The sequence below is a fragment of the Helicoverpa zea genome, chromosome 1 (genome assembly GCF_022581195.2).
Source record: "Helicoverpa zea isolate HzStark_Cry1AcR chromosome 1, ilHelZeax1.1, whole genome shotgun sequence".
Taxonomy (NCBI): Eukaryota; Metazoa; Arthropoda; class Insecta; order Lepidoptera; family Noctuidae; genus Helicoverpa; species Helicoverpa zea.
In genome coordinates this window covers 11,290,592-11,313,366 of record NC_061452.1, presented here as the reverse complement: position 1 = coordinate 11,313,366, position 22,775 = coordinate 11,290,592, and the positions used below count along the sequence as shown (strand labels likewise).

The 22,775-nt window shown below is 36.4% G+C and overlaps 1 protein-coding gene across 3 annotated transcripts in view; it reads left to right on the top strand.

Annotated features, from left to right (window-relative positions):
* Positions 1 to 22,775, top strand: part of LOC124635257 (solute carrier family 12 member 4) — a 494,187-nt gene that overhangs the window by 431,718 nt on the left and 39,694 nt on the right. Inside the window, exon 1 of one of the 3 annotated variants that reach the window (XM_047171128.1) lies at positions 9,010 to 9,183. The exons of 1 other annotated variant lie outside the window; for it this stretch is intronic. In XM_047171128.1, coding sequence (XP_047027084.1) covers positions 9,099 to 9,183 — 85 coding nt within the window. In that variant the 5' untranslated portion in view covers positions 9,010 to 9,098. Of the gene's footprint in view, positions 1 to 9,009; positions 9,184 to 22,775 lie in introns of those variants that run through there. One more of the 3 variants, XR_006984983.1, reaches the window with a different exon arrangement.

Below are 22,775 nucleotides of genomic sequence, written 5' to 3'. Positions count from 1 at the left end.
CTTAACCTGTCAGCGACCACGCTAATTCTATTCCGAGTCACGTGGACAGTTGCGGTTATGTCGATAATCTGCTTAGTGGCCGTGACTTCGCTGAAGAAATTATAATGGTAATCAAGGCATGTTAAGATATGTGGATGTTACCATACTTGAATACTTAGAAGTAAGTAGATAGGTATTGTTAACGCAACATTTGTGCAAAGAGGTATTAACTAATCTGAACGTTTTGTCAACTTGGCTTCAGCTCTTGATTTCAAAGAAAAGTCAGTGATTTGACTCTCTTGTTCTAGTCATAGATATCTATGATTCACAAAGCAAACCTGACAGAAATGTAAGCTTCATCCTGATAGTTTTCTAATAACATTCTTTTTAAAATAAACCGGATTTTTTATATTTATTTCTTCAGAAACCTTACAATTAAAATAACACTATAACTCTATTTATAATAATTTCGCCAAAATATACAACGGTACTTCCTGAAATCTTAATTAAATGTAGCTACCGTTTAATTAAGGCTAGGGATCAGATTGTGGGCCTTCAGGTTAATGCCTCTTGAGTTCTAAGCAAGTTGCTTCGGAACAAACGTAGACTGTCACTTGTTTTGTTGCTGATTAAATTCATTAAGATAAGATCAAGGTGGTCTCTATGTTGGAGGGATAAATTATAGTGAATTCTGAAGTATCATAATTCAATTATATTAAAATTTATAATTTATATTAAAATTCTGGAGTCATAATACGATGACAATTCCACAGTCTATATATGTTGTGTATATAATTAATATGCCACTGTTACAGCATTTTGACAAAAGCAAAGGGCCTAGATCTTTCTTAAACGAGAACTTCCTTCAAGAAAACTTAGAAATATTTTTAATAAAATATTGTCAAGTTAATACCTATATTTTGAAATTCTATTCGGTCACCCCTACCTTAATAAAAGTGTAGGTGACCCTACTAGGTCACCTTTCTCGTCTAGTGTATTTACTCATAGAAGTTATTACACTCTACTTCAAAATAGCATTTTCGAACTTACAATAATTGTCAATTGAACGATAAAGTATTAGGTAAACTTCACGCCTATATTCCATACTCCAATCTCACGTGATAATAATAACAAGCTTAAGGTTCTTTAACCTTGTACGCAACCAAAGGGGAAAACCCAGGATTTTTACAACTATGTATTTTTGTAGTTTTCTGTCATTAAAATGCCACCAAAATATATGCTTTCTAGGTTACGCAGAGGTTTCACTTGTATATCTCATGGGAACTACTTCGTGCAACCGCATCAAAAATAACAAAGTCTTCCTTGCTATATGGGATATCTAACCCTGAAGGAATATTTAAAATCCAAGCCAAGTAACAAACCCAACCAAAACTAACAAACCCCCTTTATGATATTTAGTACCTCTGACCCAATTTAGTACCTCTAGAAACGAATTAAATTTAGAATAAATACAACGACACCTAACAAAGACTCTAGGAATTCTATCAGCTTCTATAAAGCAGTTTCTCAGACTAATAATCTCCCTCAATCAACAGTTACATAATACAGCATTATTCGTCAGATTCTCAAGAGATAATGTAATCCCTGTAATATTTACGTGGCTCTCGAGGAAATCATAAAAGTCAATAACATCCGTAATTGTGAATACTTTATCATTCTGTTGTTCGCTTTTGTCTTCATTTGTGTTACATTTATTTTTTTGTTTAGACTTTTTTATTTTTGTTCTTGTTTAAGTAAAATAGCGTCAAATTATACATACCTTAATATGTCAATCAGATACATTGTACATTTGAATCTTTTACTATCGTTTATTACGAGTAAATAAAAGCATTCAGCCAGTGCTTTAGCATCTCTTTAAAGTTTATTCGCTTAATAACATCAAAACATCAAAAGGTTGAATTAACTAATACGTGCAGCAAGGGCGGAAGATGCAGGCCGCGAAACCTCAATTAGTTGATCACCAATGGCACCCATTATGATATAAGTACTTAACATAACACAATTAAACTTCCCCCAGAAACAACACCACCAGTCATAACAAAACAATCCGAGAAAACAATAAAAAAATATCATATTTCCATATCACAGTCTCACGACTCAGCCGTCGCTATTCTAACTTAGTTTGAGTTAGTGGGGTGACGATGAAAAGTAAACCAATTTTAATCCTATTTCCTTTTTATGACCGCCCATACTGCAAAATGGGTCACTGCAAATCACATTCGGGCTTTTGTTTTCCCTATTCTAGTTTTGCGGACAATATTGTTTGAAAAACTATACATACGTAATGTAATGTCGCTTTTTTATTGAAATTACATTGGGCGTTTTGCTTTTGTTATTTAAATGTATGTTTGTTTCTATCCCCGTTCAGGCCAATTGTAGTTACATTCCTTTATTCAAATTTCTCTAACTTTTTGTGGTAGTCGACCCAAAACAAAAGACTACCTGACCATAAACTTAGATACGTACACATCTTCTAATGATGACAGTTTATAAAAAAGTAACAATCTAAGATCGCCAGTCATAAACATGAAACATCAATATTTATGGTCCGTATTGTCGTCGTTTATTTCTGTATTATTCTTTCTTTGTCTTAGCGTCGATCTGGAACAAAACGTCTATTAAAAATTCAGGAATAGCAGCTCCGAGCCTAAGTAAACGACGCCCGCCATTGTGGGCGCGCGCTCTTTCTATAGAGGTTTTAACCCCTCACCGGAACGTATTTTTTATCGCATTCCCATTCCATTTTGATAAATGACTCTGCCTGTCTGTTTATGTGAGCAATTTATTCGTAAATGAAATTCGGTGTACGTTTTATTTGATAAATATTGAAGGATTGGTAATTGTGTTAAAGCACCCCTTTTTGTGGTATGACTAACGGTTGTAAAATGTTGTAACGGTAATTGAATTTTGCAGTTGCGTAGAATTTATTTATAGCCTTTTAAAGGTCACCTTCACCAATATCCTGTTTCTAATTGCAAGATAAATAGTAATTATATTTAAATAAGGGACGGCTCAAATCAAAATGTCCCTTAGAATTTTGACTTTTCAGAAAACATGCCAAGCCGCATGGTGTCGCAATGTTTCTATTTCATTGTCAATTCAGTGAAGAACTCGAAATTATAATCAAAAATTAAATCAGCTTCCTTTTGGTCATTAATATTCTGGCCATAACCTCCGCGAAAATCTTCATTTGAATCTCCAGATTTGTTTTTATTCCATTTAGAAGTAGTTAATCAATATTTTTTTAACATTAAAGTTAAAATTGTGACACTATGTAAATTAAATATTTCCATTAGCATATCTATTATTTAACATAATAAGTCGATCGACCTAACAGTTTCCCTAACAAAAAGTATCTAACACTATATCACCTTAACCTTTTCAAGACAGTTTTCCTCTCACATTTACACGAAACAGACAAGAACACACTCATAAAAGGTCCGTATCCAAATCGCCCCAATTTGGGCTACATCGGAATCGACCCCCGGTATCGACTCATCGATTCTAATAAAATACTCGATACCTGCTCACGACAAGGATCACGGAAGCCGTGACGTCACGTAACGAGACGGATTCGATTCGACCCACGCTTTTACCGTACGCTGTAATTCCCCGAGCATCGACTAAAACCCTGCCTCGAGTCATCATGTCAAAAGGTTACGTTAAGTGAGTGACTGAAAATCGAAATGGAATCTAAAGTGGTTGGGTTCTGACCATACATGGTGTAGGTATATGCATTTTGGGAGTGGTTTGGATGTTCTATTGTTTTTAAATATTCTTGTGGGTATGGGATTTGATGCCATTGGCTCTTGATTTTGGTCGCAAACTAAAAAGTGTGATACTCAATGTGCTCTAACATTACGCAACGTACTTTGTTACTACATTTAACTTAATCAGAATAAGAATTTGCAGATTCTGATGGCAAAAATAAAATCACTCGCAATATTAAATACAAATAGCAGTAGTATAGCCAGTCGAAGAACACTTTAACTAAAACGGGAATGAGAACTTTAACTTCAGTTAAGATAAGTTAAAAGTCCGAGGGATAAAAATTCGAGTCAACATTTTCTTGCCCGGAAGGCACGTTACATAACTCTTTCCAAGTAATTCCTCTTCAAGTCTTTTCGTTTTTTCTTTTTAGTTCGATGTCAAATCTAAAAACCAATAAACGAGACTGGCCTCTGATTTCAAAGAAAAAAGATCTCTTCAAAGGCTCATCCTACATCTACCGTTTAGAATATTTGCATTAGGTACAGAGGTTTTAATACCTTTGTCTTCAGGCGGTAGCAAATTCACCAAAACGTAACTATAAATTAGCCTACTTTTCAGCATCTTCGTTCAAAAAGTCTCCAGTAGACGATTTTCATCAGTCATTCATCATCATCTCAGCCATAGGAAGTCCCCTATTGATTTCCAAACCAGTTGGAAACGGCCTGTACCTCGGAGCCTGCGTTCGATTTTTAAAAGTGATTGGATAGACCATAATTAATTACCGCCTTAATATAAAACGCGGACTTAAAAAGTACCGGCTTTAGTGCTAGGTTCAGACTATTAACTTTATTCGAGACCATGATTTTAACCTAGTGCTAAAGCTGGCACTAAAAGACCACGTATTATAATATGGTGGTCTAAACGCTACACAGACTAAACATCACATAGCAGTCCAAAGAGTATTTACACCAAGTGTTAAATTATAGCAAAGAGAAAAGGCGGAAAACGTGAAACCTTTATAATTCAACAGTGAGGACGTGAGGGACGCAAAGCTCTCGTGATTTGCGCCATTCCGAATACTTCTTAGTGGACAAACATGCAGCTTTTGTTGAGTAAAAAATATTCTACCGCTTTTTGCTTTGTTGCTGAAATTATACGTGATGCGGGTGATGTGGAATAAATCTGACTTGCCTGCCGGTTATATTTTGTTGGTTGAAATAGTAGGTTTTCACTGAAAGATCTGGAATAGGCAGTAATTATATACACGATAAACATTTTGTTTGTAATAGCATGTCTGTGTTTCGAGATGAATTCACAGTGACTATTTAAAATAAGCAACTTTTATTCACACCTCAATGAGTTTTTAATATCTAAAGCAATTAACACTTTTTTACATAACTTTTTACGCATGACTAAATAGTATATCGTTCAACAGAGAGAGAACTTTATTAATTATAATTTCACTTAATTCCGCCCGTGGCGTTACCCTCGTAACATTTAATTTTTATTGCGCCTCCCTTCATCGGCGTCAACGCTCCACTGACTACGATACCGCCTTTAAAGTAACGTTGAATAAACGTCTATAGACTTTGCCGAAAATATCTCGTTAAATTCTAGTAGCGGTATAAAAGCTTGAAATTAGTTTTAATTAAAATCCCCGCAATAACATCCTAATCGCTAGATTAATTATCAAAATATTTTTAACTAGCGCCGAGTTTCATCCCGATTTTCTATTTTGGTTTGATGTTGAAATTCTTACATTTATAAATAGATCCTAAGCTCCAAAAGACATTTAAAACCGTGTTACCTAAACCTGTCTCAAAAACAGTCATCAGTACAATGACTTTCAAAACTAACGTGAGTTTCAAGTGAACAGTTTCTGTGAATCAAACGGAAAAGTTTCAACTGAAATGTGCAACGAACTTTCAGCGACAGATCTGTCCGTGATTTACTACAATTAGATTTGTACTTGAAACTTACACAACCTCGAAATTTTTCAATTTTGAAAAATATACATAAAGCTGCATTATCCTATATAAAATTATGTTCAAAAATATACTTTTTAACAACAAAAGAAAATGTTATACAACATAGTCAAATGTTAAACAAGAAAATGTACAAAAGCCATGTTGAAAATGATCGAACGCATTATCGAAAACTCGTCACAAAGAACCCATTATGTCCTGTTTATTTGTTACTTCGCTGCCTTATACTTGCTTTACTTGAGTATAATGAAAGTGAGTCGGAAATTGCCTTCAAATACTTTTTATTACTAAATATTAAACCTTCTTGATACTACGATTCTAGTATTTGTATTTAAGATACGTTAAATTCTATGTTCGGCTTCATTTGGAGAAGTGGCAGAGATCAAGAGTACAAGAATTAATAGATGTACTTAGTGGCCAACCCTTAGCGGTGATCAACGTTAGATGTATACGTAAACTCATTGACCCCAAAATGTCAGCTGGCCCTAAACGACAAAGGTTGTATTAGTAAGAAGAATATACAGACCTACTGTAGCTGAGAGGCTAATTTATATGAATAAACAGAGGTATCTAGAGAGCTTTAATTAAAATAATTACACTAATAAAACATACGGAGGGTCGTGTATAGTGTACGTATGTTGTGTAATTTGAGCCTACCTTAACAAAACAGCCTACTGACGGACATTTTGGGGTGGCTGTCGTCGAGGGGAGTGAAGTGCGGCCTCCATTAATGGCGATAAGACACGCGGCTATCGAGATCAGAGTCAGCAGCGCCTCGTCCACTCCAATCCGTAGCGCAAACTAAGCTCCTAATGAAAATGTTTTCTTTCTAAGCTGACAAACAACACAGTAGGCGGACAGAAGCCATCGCGCCCCGCGTAATCACAGACGCTCATCTCGGATTTTTTATAAAAATAGCTGTTCTGTTGACATCAAAAAACATCATGTATCTTTCAGTTGTAAGTTATGTATAAAAAAGTACTTTTCACTAAGCTTTTCTTACCAAGCAATATAAATCCTCGTTATCGAAATTAAAAAAGTTTTGGAACATCGCGTTATTTAAAATTTAAGCACCTAAGTTTCAAAACTGAAAGTGTCGATTGCGGGTATTGTCAATGGTTTTTAAAACAACTAAATTAAGGATATATAATGAAAGGCATATAGTTACTAAATATCATAACTAAGCAGGAGTTAGGTAAAGACTTTTCAGAAGTAAGGAAGTAGTTTCGTGAGCAATCAGACTAAGTTTTATTATACCATTCTTTAAAGTTGGCAGCTGTGCTAGAAGTGCCCGGCAGCATCGATTAGGAACATTCAAGCTTAATAATCGCTTCCAACGTTAAAACTCATCATAGGCTGCAATTATTGGCAGACCGATATGAAAAAATATCATTATAAGATGGAACGTATCGTAAATCAGTCGGGGATGAAGAGGGAATTGAAACGTGGTCCGCGGCGTCGGGTCGGCGGCGCGGCGGGTCGGCGGCGGAGCGAGCTGCGGCGCGCGTGCGCGGTGGGCGCGGGCGCGGGGCGCGGGGCGCGGCGCAGCCTCCCAGCTGCTGCACTCCGCCGCCGCCCGCCGCCCGCATCGATCCCGCCCGGGCCGCAGCCTCCGGCGAGCCGGGACCCGACGCGCGCGTCCCGAACGCGCGCCGCACGCGACCTCCACGCGTTCCGCACGACGCCCGCACGCCGCGCGCCCGCCGCGCTCGCAGCTGCACGCCCCAAGGTCCACATACCCCTGCATCTCATCTCGCGCCCACAACAATAACAGTAATCGCCAGTGTTGCAGGTTATAATCGTGGCTTACGTAACGTTTGCGAATTCGTGCGTATTGACAGGTTATGTGTGTCAGTGGCCCTCGTCAGCTCCGTCGCGACATCCGCGAAGGTTTCCACTTGTTTTGTATGTGTGACAGGCCGGAGCGCGCTACCGTGCCTTCATTGTGTCGGGACGTCGCTGAAATGTAAAGGTTGCGTATAAATAATGTATAAGAGTAATTTATCTGAATACGTCCCTCCTATTCGAGTGAATATTTTAGCTACGAGCGCTGCTACACACATAGCCTGCAGTCTACGAGAGCGAGTCGTCCGTCGCGCCGTAGTTTTCGTACCTGTTCAGTGAAAATCTGACTTAAAGTCTGCAGTGATAGAGTCGATAAAGGAATGAAATAAAACGCTCTTTCACTAACAGGCGAATTAAGTGGTTACAAATAGAACTTTTGAATGTTCCTTCCTTCGTTAGTTTACTATCATTAATATAAAGCAATTATGGTGGTGAAATTATTGAATTATTAGAGTAGGACGTAAAAAGAAGATCCCAGGACATTCATCAATCACACTTAGAGAGTGTCCACTTCAGATCATTTTGTCCATCGCTTAATTATTTTATGTTAAAAAGTCCTTTTTATATGTATAATTTAACGGAATATTTTATAGCGCAAACTTTATTTAGCAATCACTCTAATATTATACCTCCCTATGTATTTAGTCATACTTAACTAATCAGATACAATTTTTCACCAATTATCAATTCTTATATAAATGAACTTGATATCCTTTTTCAATATAAAAATAGCAAACACAAATTACGTGCCGACGGAAAAATCTTTGTGCATTAATTTGAACATTAATACTTCTATCCCCCACAAATTGCTCAAATAGATAACACAAATGCACTAAATGTCTGTGGTGGCCTTACTTGCATTGTTGTCTTGGTCATACTCATACGTGCGCAAAAGTTGCGCAAACGACGGGTGGAAAAATTGGTCACATGCCTGAAAAATCTAATAGTCATATATTTACACACTACACAATTAAAAACACGACTGAGCAATACTAAAGTACGTATGTCAACACATACCTTGTGAATATGTAAGTACTTTGACCTTTTTCCGACTTGTTAATTAGTAGAAACATATTTAATGTCCCATTAGCGCGGTTTAGATAATCTGGTATTGTGATAAACGTTGACAGTTTCAGTACTAAGCTCAGTATCAACAGGCCGGGCTAGTCACGGCGCGGGCGCAACGTGATCTCTCACCAATTAACCCATCACGTACACAATAATACTTAATAGTACAACTTGACAAACACTCGAGCAATACCAAGAATATTGCCGCTACGACACTACTCCGTCTATTAATCTAAGTAAATATCATGGTGGTCGAGTTGCGGTCGAATTTTATAATTTTTAACTGTTAAAGTAAATATTAGGATGGCTGTTTGCCAATTTTAGTCATCGGAAATCACTCATCGTTCATTATCGATAATAGTTATTTGTGTGGTCCTTGGGTGCGGACGCATGCAGCCGGTTTAAAATCGTACGCATTCGTAAAGACAGGTATGAGCAGCGGAGTGACCGTGTTATAAATTCGGACGTCTAGTGTGTACTGCGCTTAGCATGGCTTCCGAAAAAGAGAAGATGGCGGCTGCCGAGACCAAGTCTCCCTCTAACAAGAGCAACTGCACCTCCCCTGGGAAGAAAGGTGAATATTCCATCATTCTTCCATCGTGTCACTACTCATGTTGGTCAATGTTACCAAACTAATATCTCATTTAGATTTATAGATTAATTGTAGTAATCTTTACTTCTTCTTGATTTTTCCTCTTTTGCCGCATCTATCTGCGGCACTTAAAGTGACTACCATAACCATTAACATTTTAGATTACATTAACCTCCACGGCGGTTCATACCTTAGCTGAGTGGTAACTTTATTTTTGTTCTTTCAGCAAGTTTAAGTGAACCTCGTTTTATGTCTCACGTATGTTTGAAGTGTCTATAGTGATGATCACAAAAATATAGTCAGTTATCTTTTGAAGCGCAATAAAGTACCTACAATAGTAGCTTACCACATTGATAACTACCCACAACTGCGTCTATTCATAACCGAGGAGCCCTTGAAATCAATAATTCATGGGTAACCTTAACCTGTGCACGGCAAGGCGAAGGAAAGACAATACGGAAATATACTCGTAAGTAGTGGCACAGTTAGCCGGCTTCACGACTTGGTGTCGAAGCCCGATCGGCTTAGCGGTGAGGCAACGTGATTGCAACTCGAAAACTCAACTATATATAGAATAGATGCAATCATAACGCCTAATCAATTCGTTATATCGTTAGAGGATTAAAAAGGCAAACATTTTATTTATGAGCACGAGTGGGTTAGGATTTTAATTCGCTTTGACAAGTCTAATTACATAGGTAGTACAGAAAATCAGTTCTGAAGTCTTGAATGCAAATGCTATGTTTAATATTGCAAAATGTCAGACAGTTCGAAATCCTTTGAAATATTGTCAGAGATCTACCTCACTGTCTCCAGCAGAAATCTAATATTAGAACAATAGCTAATCTTACCAACAATAGAGATGATCTTAGCGTCCTGATATTGATTCAAATCTCTTTTCATTGTACAGTATTCCAGAATGACAATCAAACATAAGATTGTCTTTAACAAAGATTGGGAGCGGTAGGGAGTGGTACTTCAAAATACTTAAGAGCAAAGCTTATTGTGTAAAACGGACATATCTAAATATGAACCGGAGGAATAAAACTAAATGAATAAATCGAATTTCATATTCTCTGTAGAACTGAAGTTCGCCGTCGGCCTACTCTCCACTAGTCGTCGACGGTTCTTGACTCTGAGAGCAATCTCAATCCTAGTCGGGCCTCTTTTTATAATCACCTATCCAATTACTGAATATAATGAGGACTATTGATCGGTCTTTAACCTGCCCTGCCTTATTTTAGAATTCTAAAGTTAGCGGAAGTTATTGGATATTAGATTTTCCTGGGTGTTCTAATAAAATGTAAATCCGATGTGGAAAGCAGGTGAGTTGACTTTGCGTCCTATGTTCGGTGAAGTGAAAAGTGTAATAATATTCAAATCTATGATACACCTAGCAGTCTTACAGTCTTATTTATACTCGTTTTGATTAAATAGAAAACATTTCTTTTTTTTTTCAAATACTGTTTTTGCGAATAACCTTGCAAGAATCCTAAATACCAGTACTTAGACAAAGGGTAGATGTGCTTTTTATTACAAGCAATGATGAGGCAATATACGCAAGCAATTTCTCCCCACAAAAACCAGAAGGAGGCAATTACGAAGGCAACACATATTACATTGTTTCAGTGCTTAACTACACGCGTAACGTTAGGGTCTTGTTAATTTTTCACGTCGTTGGGCAATTGTCAAAGTTTATTTTATCTATCCCGCGTTTATTGTTCGGGCGCGGCTCCGTGGCGGGCCGGCTGACGCCAAAGTTCCTTTGTTTTAGCACAAAGCCTTCAATAGATGAATGACAGCATTGGGCGTCGTTTAATGTACGGTCACTTGTTATTTGTAACAACAGTTGCGAGTTTTGATGAAGTGCTGGACCAGATTGTCCGTTATATTTTTCGTGTATTCTTTAGATGTGTAATTTTCTTAAAGGGCAAGGCCAGCCTATTTACGTCTCACAGGCCTCTTACAAAGTAAAAGGGCAAGTGGCTCAATTATGAGTCTTTTTAAGCAAACCCTACCTAACCGCAATGATAAACCGATCCCAATCCCAACCATCCCTTTTGAATGAATAGTAGAAAACAATCACACCCAGTCATATAAAACCACGAATGGTTTTTATCAAACAACGTTAACTCCGTCCCGTCGTTCTATACATTCATGCTCACCTTAATTGCCTTTTCATTGCAAAGTTCTTTCAATAAGCCTTATTAAATATCAGCGAACAGCGATAAATTAAGAAGTTTTACCTATAAAATGGTTAACAGGCTCATATAAATCCTTCGGTCGCCGCTAATTGCTTGTATTCAGTGAAAAATATAAAGATACCTCAATGGAGGAAATTATTTTGGTATCAAAAGGTGCTAATGTTTTTAAATTGACATCCTCAAATATGGATAGGTAGGTACTGAAAATAAGCCCAGAGTTTTTGCAAAAAAAAAACTATTACGTCGTATTTTAGATAAGTCTACGATAGCAATTCCAAGATAATAATAGAACGGACGAAAAACTGGAGGACATGCAATATAGTAAAACAAAAGGGTTCCTTTTTAGAGTCCCATTACTAAAAAACCTATAACTTTCCCAAGCCTTTGTATATTATTTTGTGAAGAATCGTAGGCTTTCCGGAAAGAAGATTAATAATATAATCAAAGCTGAGAACTTCTTGATCTGAAGCGAAGAGCTTCAAATATTTTACACCTCGCCCTTGCTTCGGCAGCGCACTGTCCATCAAAGGTAAAACTTTTCGATTCACAACTATCCAACAGCTTAAGGACGTTTGAGAAAATACTTTTTGCTTTCTTAATGTCTGCTGCTGAAAGACTTCGTAGTTCGTACATTTAGGATGGGTTGCCGAAGTTCCAAGCTTCGTTCTAAACTTTTTAAATTGAATCAGAATTGTCGTGCCTTGCCGAACTTCGGGCCTCGCCTTAGTTACTCGTGTACATAATAAATGCCGGGCCTTTGCCCATTGCTAATATTCCAAAGTTAAAGGGTTAAATTTTGTGATGTACCAAAACTTGGCAAAATCTATTTTCGAGTTATTTGCTGCTTGAATTGGGGTAGAGGGGAAACAATTTAAATTTTACGACTCTGTTCGAATTTAGTTGAATATATAAATCCTGGAGCATATAAAGCAAGCAGGAGCAAATGGTTTCTGAAAAGGTCTAAAGATCCACTCAAATGTTCCTTAGCTCACAAAGAGTTTCTTAAGTTCGCATTTGCATTGAGAATTAACGCTTCGAAAAGATCAAAGCTTAATCTTGAACGCATTATTAAGGTGCAGCGTAAACGCTCGGAGTCTCGGAGGTAAAGAGTTAGAAAAGCATTGTTCTTATAGTTAAGTAGACGTGAGCAAGCGGGCTGTGCTCGTTACGTTATAAAAGTGCTCAGCCCCAGCTCTCCGCGGATCTGCATTAGCGCACACTGAGCATTTAATCCCGACGCCCGGGGCGTAACCAGCTGAACTCGCTTTTACGACAACCGCGGTGACTTTGATATTCCAGATTTTTATGAGATTAGTTTTGGACGCTGACCTAGTTTAATATTTTGTTAGTGAGTAATTGAAGTCATCGTTTGGCGTTTTATGGATAGGGTAGTAGTGGAAAATGGGAATAACATGTCGAATTTTGTGGCGTAAAATTAGTCGAATAAGACAAATCTGGCGGTCTCATTGATTCTCTTGATAAATGTGTTTCTGATTAAAGAATTTTGAAATATCAATATCCCATTACATTGTCAAAGTTGTAAGTGTCTATTGAATACTCCGTTCCTAACAGTTACAGATCATACAGATAAACCTGTTTAGTGCCTATAGCTTTACCAAAAGATTAAGTCTATTAACAGAACGAGGATACACAGTAGTGAGTAAATTAAGAAAACCCCATAGTTACTCATCCTCTAATATTGACCACCGTCTAATAACACATCCGTGAACGATTAGTAAAAAAAACTGAGCACGTGGACATGCTGACGTCATCACGGACCGAATATTCTCTATGTACATATTGTACATACGACGCTGTGGTACTAGTTCCACTGTCCATTTTTATCATTACAAACACACACCTCTGTTCTCTATCAAGACAATGTGACACCAAAAAAAATAATTGGTGTAGTTTTCGCCACAAAAATTGTGTTTACAGAAACCGACCCATTTCCGATGCTATAACCGAATTTCCTAATCACCAATCTTGTCTAAATAGTAATCAGAGCATTCCACTAACGACAATCTCACTTCTACGCGATAATTTTCGCTGACCGAAAACTATTGTCAACGCAAATTCCGCAGAGTTATTCGAACAAGCATATTGAGATTTATATGTATGTATTTTTGTGTTTTATGAAGTTTCTTGATGGTTCTTCTCCATGAGACCAACTCTTTGGAACCGTTCAACTAGTTTCACGTTTCGAAAGAGCTTTCATAGGCTTATTTGAAAAAAAATTTGAAAAAAAAAAAACTTCGAAGTGCTCACATAAGTGAAACTCCATCGAGTTCCCTGAGTAGTACTGCCTGAAGCGCTGAAAGAAGATTACGCGCTCTAACACGAGGTATATCCTAAAAGTTTTCGGTTGGACGAACGAATTGGTTTTGAATTCATCTATCTTATATGGAAATTCCAAGAAAAATATGGAATATTACCTCTCATTTTACGTGCATTGCATTCCGTTTGGATTTCGCTCCGTTATTTAGATTTTTGTAGTTTATTTAGGGATGTAGCTTTGAATCGTTTGTAGGTTGAGATAAACTCTCTTTTATAGGTGCCTGCTTATACTGGAGATACTTATAGATAATCCTCTAATTTGACTCCAGTTTCTTTTTATGAGTTAGCGAAAACTGTTAGATACATATGTACTTCAACACACATGGCCCCAAAAAGTTTCAACCATATTAGGTTTAGGTTAGGTACGCTATCTTCAGCTAGAAATCGTATGAAATTACATTAATGAAACCTAGTAATAGTCGTACTTTACAGTCAGAAGCAATATTGCTTGAGGTCCTATATGTCCCGTTATAGTTCTAATTATGCAAATTCTCGCGCTTACGGACCCCCTGAGGATGGCTCCCAAATTAATATTAGTTTGAACTACTTTGGTTAAGTATGGAATATACCTTTGAGATTGGCAGGCTTTGAATTACCTACGTAAGACCTTTCTGGCTGTAGAGCGTCTGTAGATACAGATTATTTTAAGGCATAATTACACGTATTTAGGTTTCTCAAATGATATGCAATAGCTTTTGTTTTGTATAGTCTTTTAACCAGAAATATTATAATTTTAAAATTACTTAAACATTAATTAGCTGGTTTAACTCGAATATTATAAATATACCTACTTAGGCATATTTCAAAATTGATAAATCTTTACACTTTTTCCATGTTTCAACCAACCTCTTTATCACAGCCCAATACTATAATGTCCGCTCACTATAATCCAGATACAACTCATTTTTAAAGCATATTCCATTAGGCTTACTTCATGTAAATTCTCGAAGCTTAATTACCTGTGACAAAAATCTTTCTGTTAACAAAATGACTCATTCGTAATTTATGGAAATCCAACATAAATTAGTCTACATTGAAACTGTGGTAATACCGTAAAAGCATAGCAAACACATTGATAGAGATTATCGAACATTAATGTGTATGGGATATATATTCCCATTCATTGGAGGCCTTAATTAATGCCTTCTAAATAAATTAGTTACGAAACTGTCATTAGGTAAGAGATATATACAGTATGGGGACTCCGTAATCATTCTGCCAATAGTCTTAATGGGCCTCAATAAACACCTGAAGAGGGTCTCTTTAGGCAAATTTATTAAGTAGTTCTTGTATGTAGTCAGACACCATTTGTATCGAGGGTTTGTGTTTGTTGTCCTATCTACGAAACCGGGTGACATATAAGACGATAGGTACATTTATTATGTACCTAAATATAGTGAATCAAATCGTTCTTAGAAATCTATGGAACGACTTAATTCAATAAATAGAAAAAGATTTCCGATTATAGATAAAAAAATAAGTGCAATATTTTTCAAAGACAGCACACAGCCGTGTATCTGGGTCTCTTCTAAACTTCGCAGCAAAGCATCCACGAAATAAAGTTTCTCAGTACATACACCCACCACTTACTTAAGTATAACAAACACTTAACAGTTACAAAAGCACTCAGCTTTTGACGACCGAATATTTCGTAGAGATCGTTACAAAGTGACTCAAAAAACAAATTACTGTGCCGTTTTTAAAGTGTTTTACGTACATTATACATAGTCTGTAGGTACTTATAGAAATGAGAGACAGAGGTTACAACCTCTCAATCTCCCTGAATGACGCTGTGATTTTGCTAGTAACATTTTGTTTAGCCTCTTGTAATATTTTTTATCTTTGTCAAAACTCTGAGTAGGTAGACACAATATCGCTTACTTAATTAATTCCAACGACAAATATGAGAACAGCTATGTTAAACTGAATTTTTATAAAATTAGTGATACTCCTAGACAACCCTTTCTTCTGAAGCAAAGCAGATAGATGACAAACCAAATGAATACTGTTATTGCGACGTTAAAGAAACCCTTCCAATAAAATAAGACTATAAATGACACGTTTATTTTCCCAACAATAAATGGTAACTGCTATTGTGTTAGAAAATAGTTTGGCAAAATATTTGAAATTCTCGAATATTTTGGTCCCCGGGCAAGACTTGACATTGCTTATTGATTTCGCCCCGAGATACAGATCTGCTACGGACAGACCTAGCCTAGATACAACCCATTGAGATAGTATCTGGCTTTGAAAATAAGAACTCCCACAATCTCAGCTTTTATTTGAAATATTTCATTCGGCTTATTTAACTATGTTCTTAGGTTGGTCTCCTTATTTAGAAATTGTATTTCTAGTTCGAATTTAGGTTTCTTCTAATGACATCAATGGCTATTTTGCTTTATTTATCGGCACTACTTTTAAAATAAAAATTCATATTTATTTTAAAAAATACCTAAAGCATCAAATATTTACTGACTACTGTCAACTATCTTTAATCTTTCTCTTTACAAATAATTTATGTTTTATCATTACTTTTCTTCTAACTGATCTTAAAATACACGTTTTTAATAAAGTATCTCTTTTTGTTTCAGGTAACAACTGCAAACATCTTCAAATAAATCTACCGTGACGTTGGTAATAGTCCAAATGTGTAACATATTCGGTTATATACAGGACATAAGTGGCCTATTTATAGTCGGTCTCTAACAAAATTGAAAACGCTTCCTGCTTATCTACTCGCTTAAACACCACACTTCCGACCCATCGTGATTCTATTTACGAAAACAGGAACATAATATAGCAACTGTAGTTTAACACAAAACAATCTATTTTTGTTCGCAACGATCCTTTCGAGTTTGGTTTCAGATAAAATAATGAGTTTTTTGTAACGTTCCTTTATCAAACGACAATTAATATTGGGAAAAGTTTCCGTCACAGGCTTTTTCCGTAATAAATCTTTTCTTAGAAAACGTTGTCTTGGTTACTAAATCAGTTAACCTACCTTCGACTGAAATTTACTTTAAATTGAATAACCAAACTTGGAAATTATATACGTAATGAATGGCAAACTATATAACCATTATTACTATCAGTTAATATCATACGAGTATATTAGAATTTAATTGAAGTTTCAATGAACCCACAAACTCTATCAGTTCCATACAAAGTTCATACAGAGGTTTAAATAGGAGCTACCAATATCAGAGGTTAATTTTACAATTTGTACATCATTGAGGCTTTTAATTTTAAGTTTATTGTAAAGCAAAAGCTGACCATTTAGCCAGGTAAGGCTTATAAAAACATTACAAACTAGGTTAATATTTTCTCCCTTTACATAAAGTCCTAATCGCTTTCGTCTCAGTAAGGTTTATCCCCAGCCACACCCGTGAATGTAGTTAAAGGATTATCCCAAACAGGGGCAATGGAAGGCGTCCTACAGTTTATTTCCACGATCACAAGCCTATCTACCTCATTAGGTGAATGCCAATATCCCTGAATCAGCCTTAATTGTATCGTTGATTTGTTCAAAAGTAGCCGCTAAGTGAAATCGTGCGAAACAAAATCGCAACTCCTATTAGCAATTTCGCTTCGATAAAAGTCCGAGTTTTACTTATCAAGAACAGAGCTACGAAGTGTCAAAGAAAAAATCAGCAAATGTATAAAGTGAATCTCCTTCGTAAAGTTTCACGATATTGTTTGCCGAGGAATTAAATTGTTCTTTTGCTTGTTTTGATTTATTTAAGGCGCTATTGCTTATGTAAATTAGTAAGATTAATATATCTTATACTTAATTTAAAAAACGAAACCAGAAGGAATAGGATACGTTTGCCCAACAATGAGGTAATCAGAGATACCTAGAGAGATTTTGGGTCTAAGACACTAGAACCAATGTGTATATCTAATATGTATTTCTCATGAAATAAAAAAATCTGAATTCTATCACGGACCATAATAATTTGAGTCGAAAAGAAAATTAGGGCACGGTTAATGGTCGAACGCCATTTGGATGTGCGCCAACCGCCCTACAACGGATTTGGGGACAAATCCGCTGGAAACCAAAACCTTAATCCGACCGAATAAAAAGTTCACCGAACGTTGCTCCAAACTAATTTATATGGTTTAAACTAATCAGTCGCAGGGCGCCATTGCGGTTTGTCGTAACGTGTCCAATTTACCAAACCGACTTGATTTTCATGCTGCCGGACGATTATTCAAGCAAAAAAAACGTTTCCCTGATTATAATTTCAAATGGGGCCACCCAGATCCAACCAGAAAATTCTTTGAAAGAATATTGAATTGGAAGCGTGGCTATGTATTTATTCTGACTTATAAACTAAAGCTATATGAATGGAGCGTATTCAACCAGAACGTAGGTTTATGATTGATAGTGCATGAATGGCAATTGCTATGTCTGTGGTGGATGAAAAACGACGCTTTTATTCAAAAATATTCCTCCGCACGTGTGCAACTATAAACTATGTTCAATATTTTAAAGAGCTTTTCACTGACTAAATTACGTCTTCCTTTAAACGTTTTACCTACTTTTATATGGAAAAGTTGCAAATGAATGCACATAAGTATGAGATAAATATTTAAATAGCTTCAGTGGACTATTTGTAGTAGAGCATGGCAATATAAAGAGATACACAATTACAATTTCAAATGTAAGCCTCGCACGGGCCTTACGATGCAAATCCGAGGCTAGTAGCTTAGTAGGTACGAGGAGAAGAGCCTTGCCTTGCCTTGCCTTCATCTATCAATAATTGTAAGCGAGCAATTTACATTTGTCCCGTACATTTTACATTATTAAATAAGAAAAAAGAAACAAAAGCAAAATAGGACGGAAAGTCTTTGTTCGAGCTCTTTTGTATGGAGGCCATATTGCGACTAGTGGAGACATTTAACGAAACTTGATGTGCAAAGTAGTCCGTAGTGACCTATTTGCTGAATAAATTACTAGAATTCCCATGTGCCGGCCGATGAAGTGCCTTTTAGAAATGTGAAACTGTAATGTTAACTGCTGTTTCGTAGTACTTAGAATTTAAAGCAGCAATAACTAGAAATTACTCGACTTCTGAAAGGCATACTCGTGTTTCAATAAAAAAAAGTTTAATTACCTACTTTGAATCAACATTTCCACGACAGACACGTACTTGGCTGTCCGTTACCTCGAGCAACAAAGGCATGTTTACGAGTATGTACTCAGACTGTACTACATAGCTCACTACATAAGTTTGTGGGACCGCTCCACTTAATGTCAGTGCCAACTGATGTCTCCTAACTTTAGCGCTTGTGGTTAGGGCCCGGCGGGCCCCGGCAATTGTGGGTGAAAACGAAAAATAAAAGTTTTTGAGAGGTCACGAATGAAAATGGAAAAAATATCGTCGGATCAAATATTTTAGTACGTTTTTCGGGGTAAAATAAATGACGTATTAACGACGGTGGTAATGACGAATTAATAACAGTGTCGCTATCAGATGACAGAGTTTTTTTTTCAAATAGGCTGTTGAACGATTTGTCTGTGTGAATTTCAGCACCTAATTGGTATAAGTCAGTGAAGATGTCAAACAGACGATTTGAAAAGTGCTTCTCTTAAATGTAAGGCGAAAAACTTAATTTAAAAGGGACAGGCCCGTACTCGGGAAACTTTTCTAATTTCTTTTATAAAACTCTGAATTTGCACCATGACCGTGACGCTGCTCTCGGCTTTTAACGACTTATTTAAGTTATTATCTTCCAAATATTATGCAGGAACTGTGGCGATTGTTCTTATCACATGTATATCAAAAAATATTTTGATGAAATTCTATATGTAGGTAACGAAAAATATGATTAAGTATATATTTTAAGTTTTAGTTTTAAGTAAACAACGCCAACATTAAAAAGTAAAGTAATAATGAACAATAGCCTTGCTTGATTAGCTGCTTCCAAGCGAACTTAAAACTTTTGCTCTTACCCGTAATGGCGAGTTGGAAAGAATTAATAACTTCGCTATTTCCACTTTCCTGACTATAAGCACTTCTCGGTTTAATCTGCGAAGGCATTAAACTTCTTCATGCCTTGTATTCTAACTAATATAATAAATCCGTAAGTTAGTTACTTTATTATTTATTGAGGTTAAAAAGATTAAAGCGATTTTTAACCAGGTAGCTACGTGTACTTTTCCCTCATAGTAAGAGTAACCGCAAGCAAACAAGTAAACTATTAGGTTCTTCATTAAATCACAAATAACCTGTTGGTTGTTGGTTGGTTTAGACATAAATTGATACACAGGTCTTTATATAGAAGGCTTAGTCTGATCTTCTATTATTTTTAACCGTCAAATCCGTAGCGGACCCCGATTGGGGTCTGAACATCAATGTCACCGTAAGCTCGGTTTAGACCCCAATCGGGGTCTGCGAATGAGTCATACACTTTCCTAATTATTTACGCTCATATTTATTTTCTTTCCAATCAAACCGTATTTGTGAGTACTAAATAAAATAACGAAATAAATTTAAACTATTTTGACGTATTCAAACCTTTCATATTTAGCATCCCTTTAGTAATATACCTTTTGAAAATCCAATCGTAATTACCGGGAATTCTGATCGAACTCGCCATGTTTGTTTACATTTGTTGTTTTTTTTAAATTTGAAGACGCATAGACAAGATGGCGACGGTGATAGAAGTTTTGCATCGAATGATCCGATTCGTTAAAATAAAGAATCGATTTAATAATTTTATATTATTTGATATTATAATATTACTAAATTGCACTTTTGTATACTATAATCTGAAAATAAATTAGGAAAAGTAAAATGACTTAATTTATTTTGAAAAAATGCTAGAAAATCAGTGTTAGAAAATACGTTGTAGCCGGAATATTTTTTTTTTCGGTTTTTAGGATTTCTGAAGACCGCAAATTTTGAAGACTTATTTATTTTATCGGGTGTTTTATGTGCAAGAATTCCTGTAGTCCTGCCAAACTTAATGGCGGTTCGTTACTTCCGACTTTTTAAGTGAGCGGCAAAGCTATTTGACGAGAGCTGTAGTTAGGTGTAGTTATCGCAAAATTTTATGACGATTTTATTGTTTGAAGGGGCAAATAGGTAGTCGGAACTGCTACTCGCTGTTCATCGAAAGCTGGTCCAAGATGGAAGAAAGATGGCCGCCGCCGATTTATTTTTCTTTTCACAAATCTGTCAATACGGGTATCAAATAAATTGCATTGACTAGTAGAACAAGAAAGATTATTTTTGACCGACAAGCTATAAAGAAGCGCGGGGTCGCTACTCCCCGTCATCCGCCTCAGATCCTCAGAAGTCCTGCGGGATCATTAGGATCAAAAATATTAAGTCGATGCCTAGAGGAATGAAGCAATTTTTTTTCGCCACCAAAGGACAATGAGCGTTTTGATCTACCTCTCCTCTAGCATTAAGTAATACATCAATAGAAAGCTTGTGTTATATAGAGTATTTTCTTGTACGGCGGCGATTGTCATTTGTTAGTATTTAGGGAGTTGGACCATGTTTAGTGAAATAATAACTATGTCTAAAATCTACTGTAGCTTCTTAGGTACTGACAATTTGTTAGAGGTATTTAAGTACGAAATGTTCTATTTAAAAAGGCCTTTCCAGTGATATATAATTAATTACTAGAGAAGGAATCTAAGGACTTGAAACTAACTATCGATAAAAAACCTTAAACATGTTCTAACATCTAAAGTACTAAGAATTGGTAAGTAGTATGAAGTACAAAATGTAACGCTTAAAAATAACTTTCAAATGATGTATGACTCATTACTAGAGGGGGAGTAGACCAACATTCAAACATCTCGCCCAATGTCCTTTACGCCGCGCAATGGTGGCCGAATCATTGTTGTGACTCACGCACACAAAAACCACGGTCTGCTCCGATAAAACTTTCCTGAAAGACCCAACGGTCTTTCAGGAAAGTTTTATCGATCGGATAGCATCAACATGCTATCCCCGCACCCCGCACGCCATTCCGGCGCGCCATCTGAATTTTATTCGTAATTTAAAATTCAAAGGACTTATGGGACACCCAGTATAAAAATTTTACCTATGCTAAAAACTTTCATAAAACTTTAATATTTTTTCTTCACAACAAAAACAAATTGAACCTATAATTTAAAATTAAGAAATAAAATTGAAATAAGTTTCTATTAAAAAATATATATAAAATTGGTATTCGATTATTTATAATAAACATCCGATTTAGGTATCGAATGCACACCGCTGATTGAAAAAAAAAAATGTACTCTGTTCCAAACTCTACTTCTTGTCTGTGACTTTGATCTTGTAAATTGTTCATTTTTATTGTGTATTTTATGTGCTGATTTTTTAGTTATGAATCATAAATAAGTGCACGAAATGTATTGCAACGGATTGAAAATGTTATAAATATGACGTTTGTGTTGTGTTTGAGAAAGTGATGCGATTATTTATTGGTAAGTTTTCACCAAATTTGAAATGCCTAACTTTTCGATAGACTTAGAAACACCGTAATTATTATCTATTTCTGAATTAACTGACCCCATTTGACCTTCGCACGTTGTTGTTAAATAAGTGAGCTCTAAAGTTATAGTTAAAATACTTCTGATCAGGCATTACGGACTTAGAATTTATGTGTTGAAAGTTAGTACAAATTTTTGAGTTCCATGTCGCGATTCAAAATATCCCGCCGAATCAACGGTAAAGTCATATGTCAAAACCTTGTCGAGCAGAGGGGTTAAAATACACTATCACTTTTTAATATCGATAGTTTATTTGTAGAATTCTGAAGGTGTGCCTTAGGGTGCGTCCACATCTGGCGAATGTGCCGCGAATGCGCAGCTCGCGAGCCGTTTGCGACCTGCCCGCGAGCTGCGCGCGTGCAGTCACTGCAATAGCTAGGTGCGCCTCTTTAGCGCAACTCATGCAAGGCTCGTATAGAGCGCGCGAGCGGCGCGCGATCTGCGCGCACTCAGTTCTCGCCCTTCCGTTTATTATTTAATAAAGAGCGCGTCGCGCGCCGCCTGCGCGCTGATCG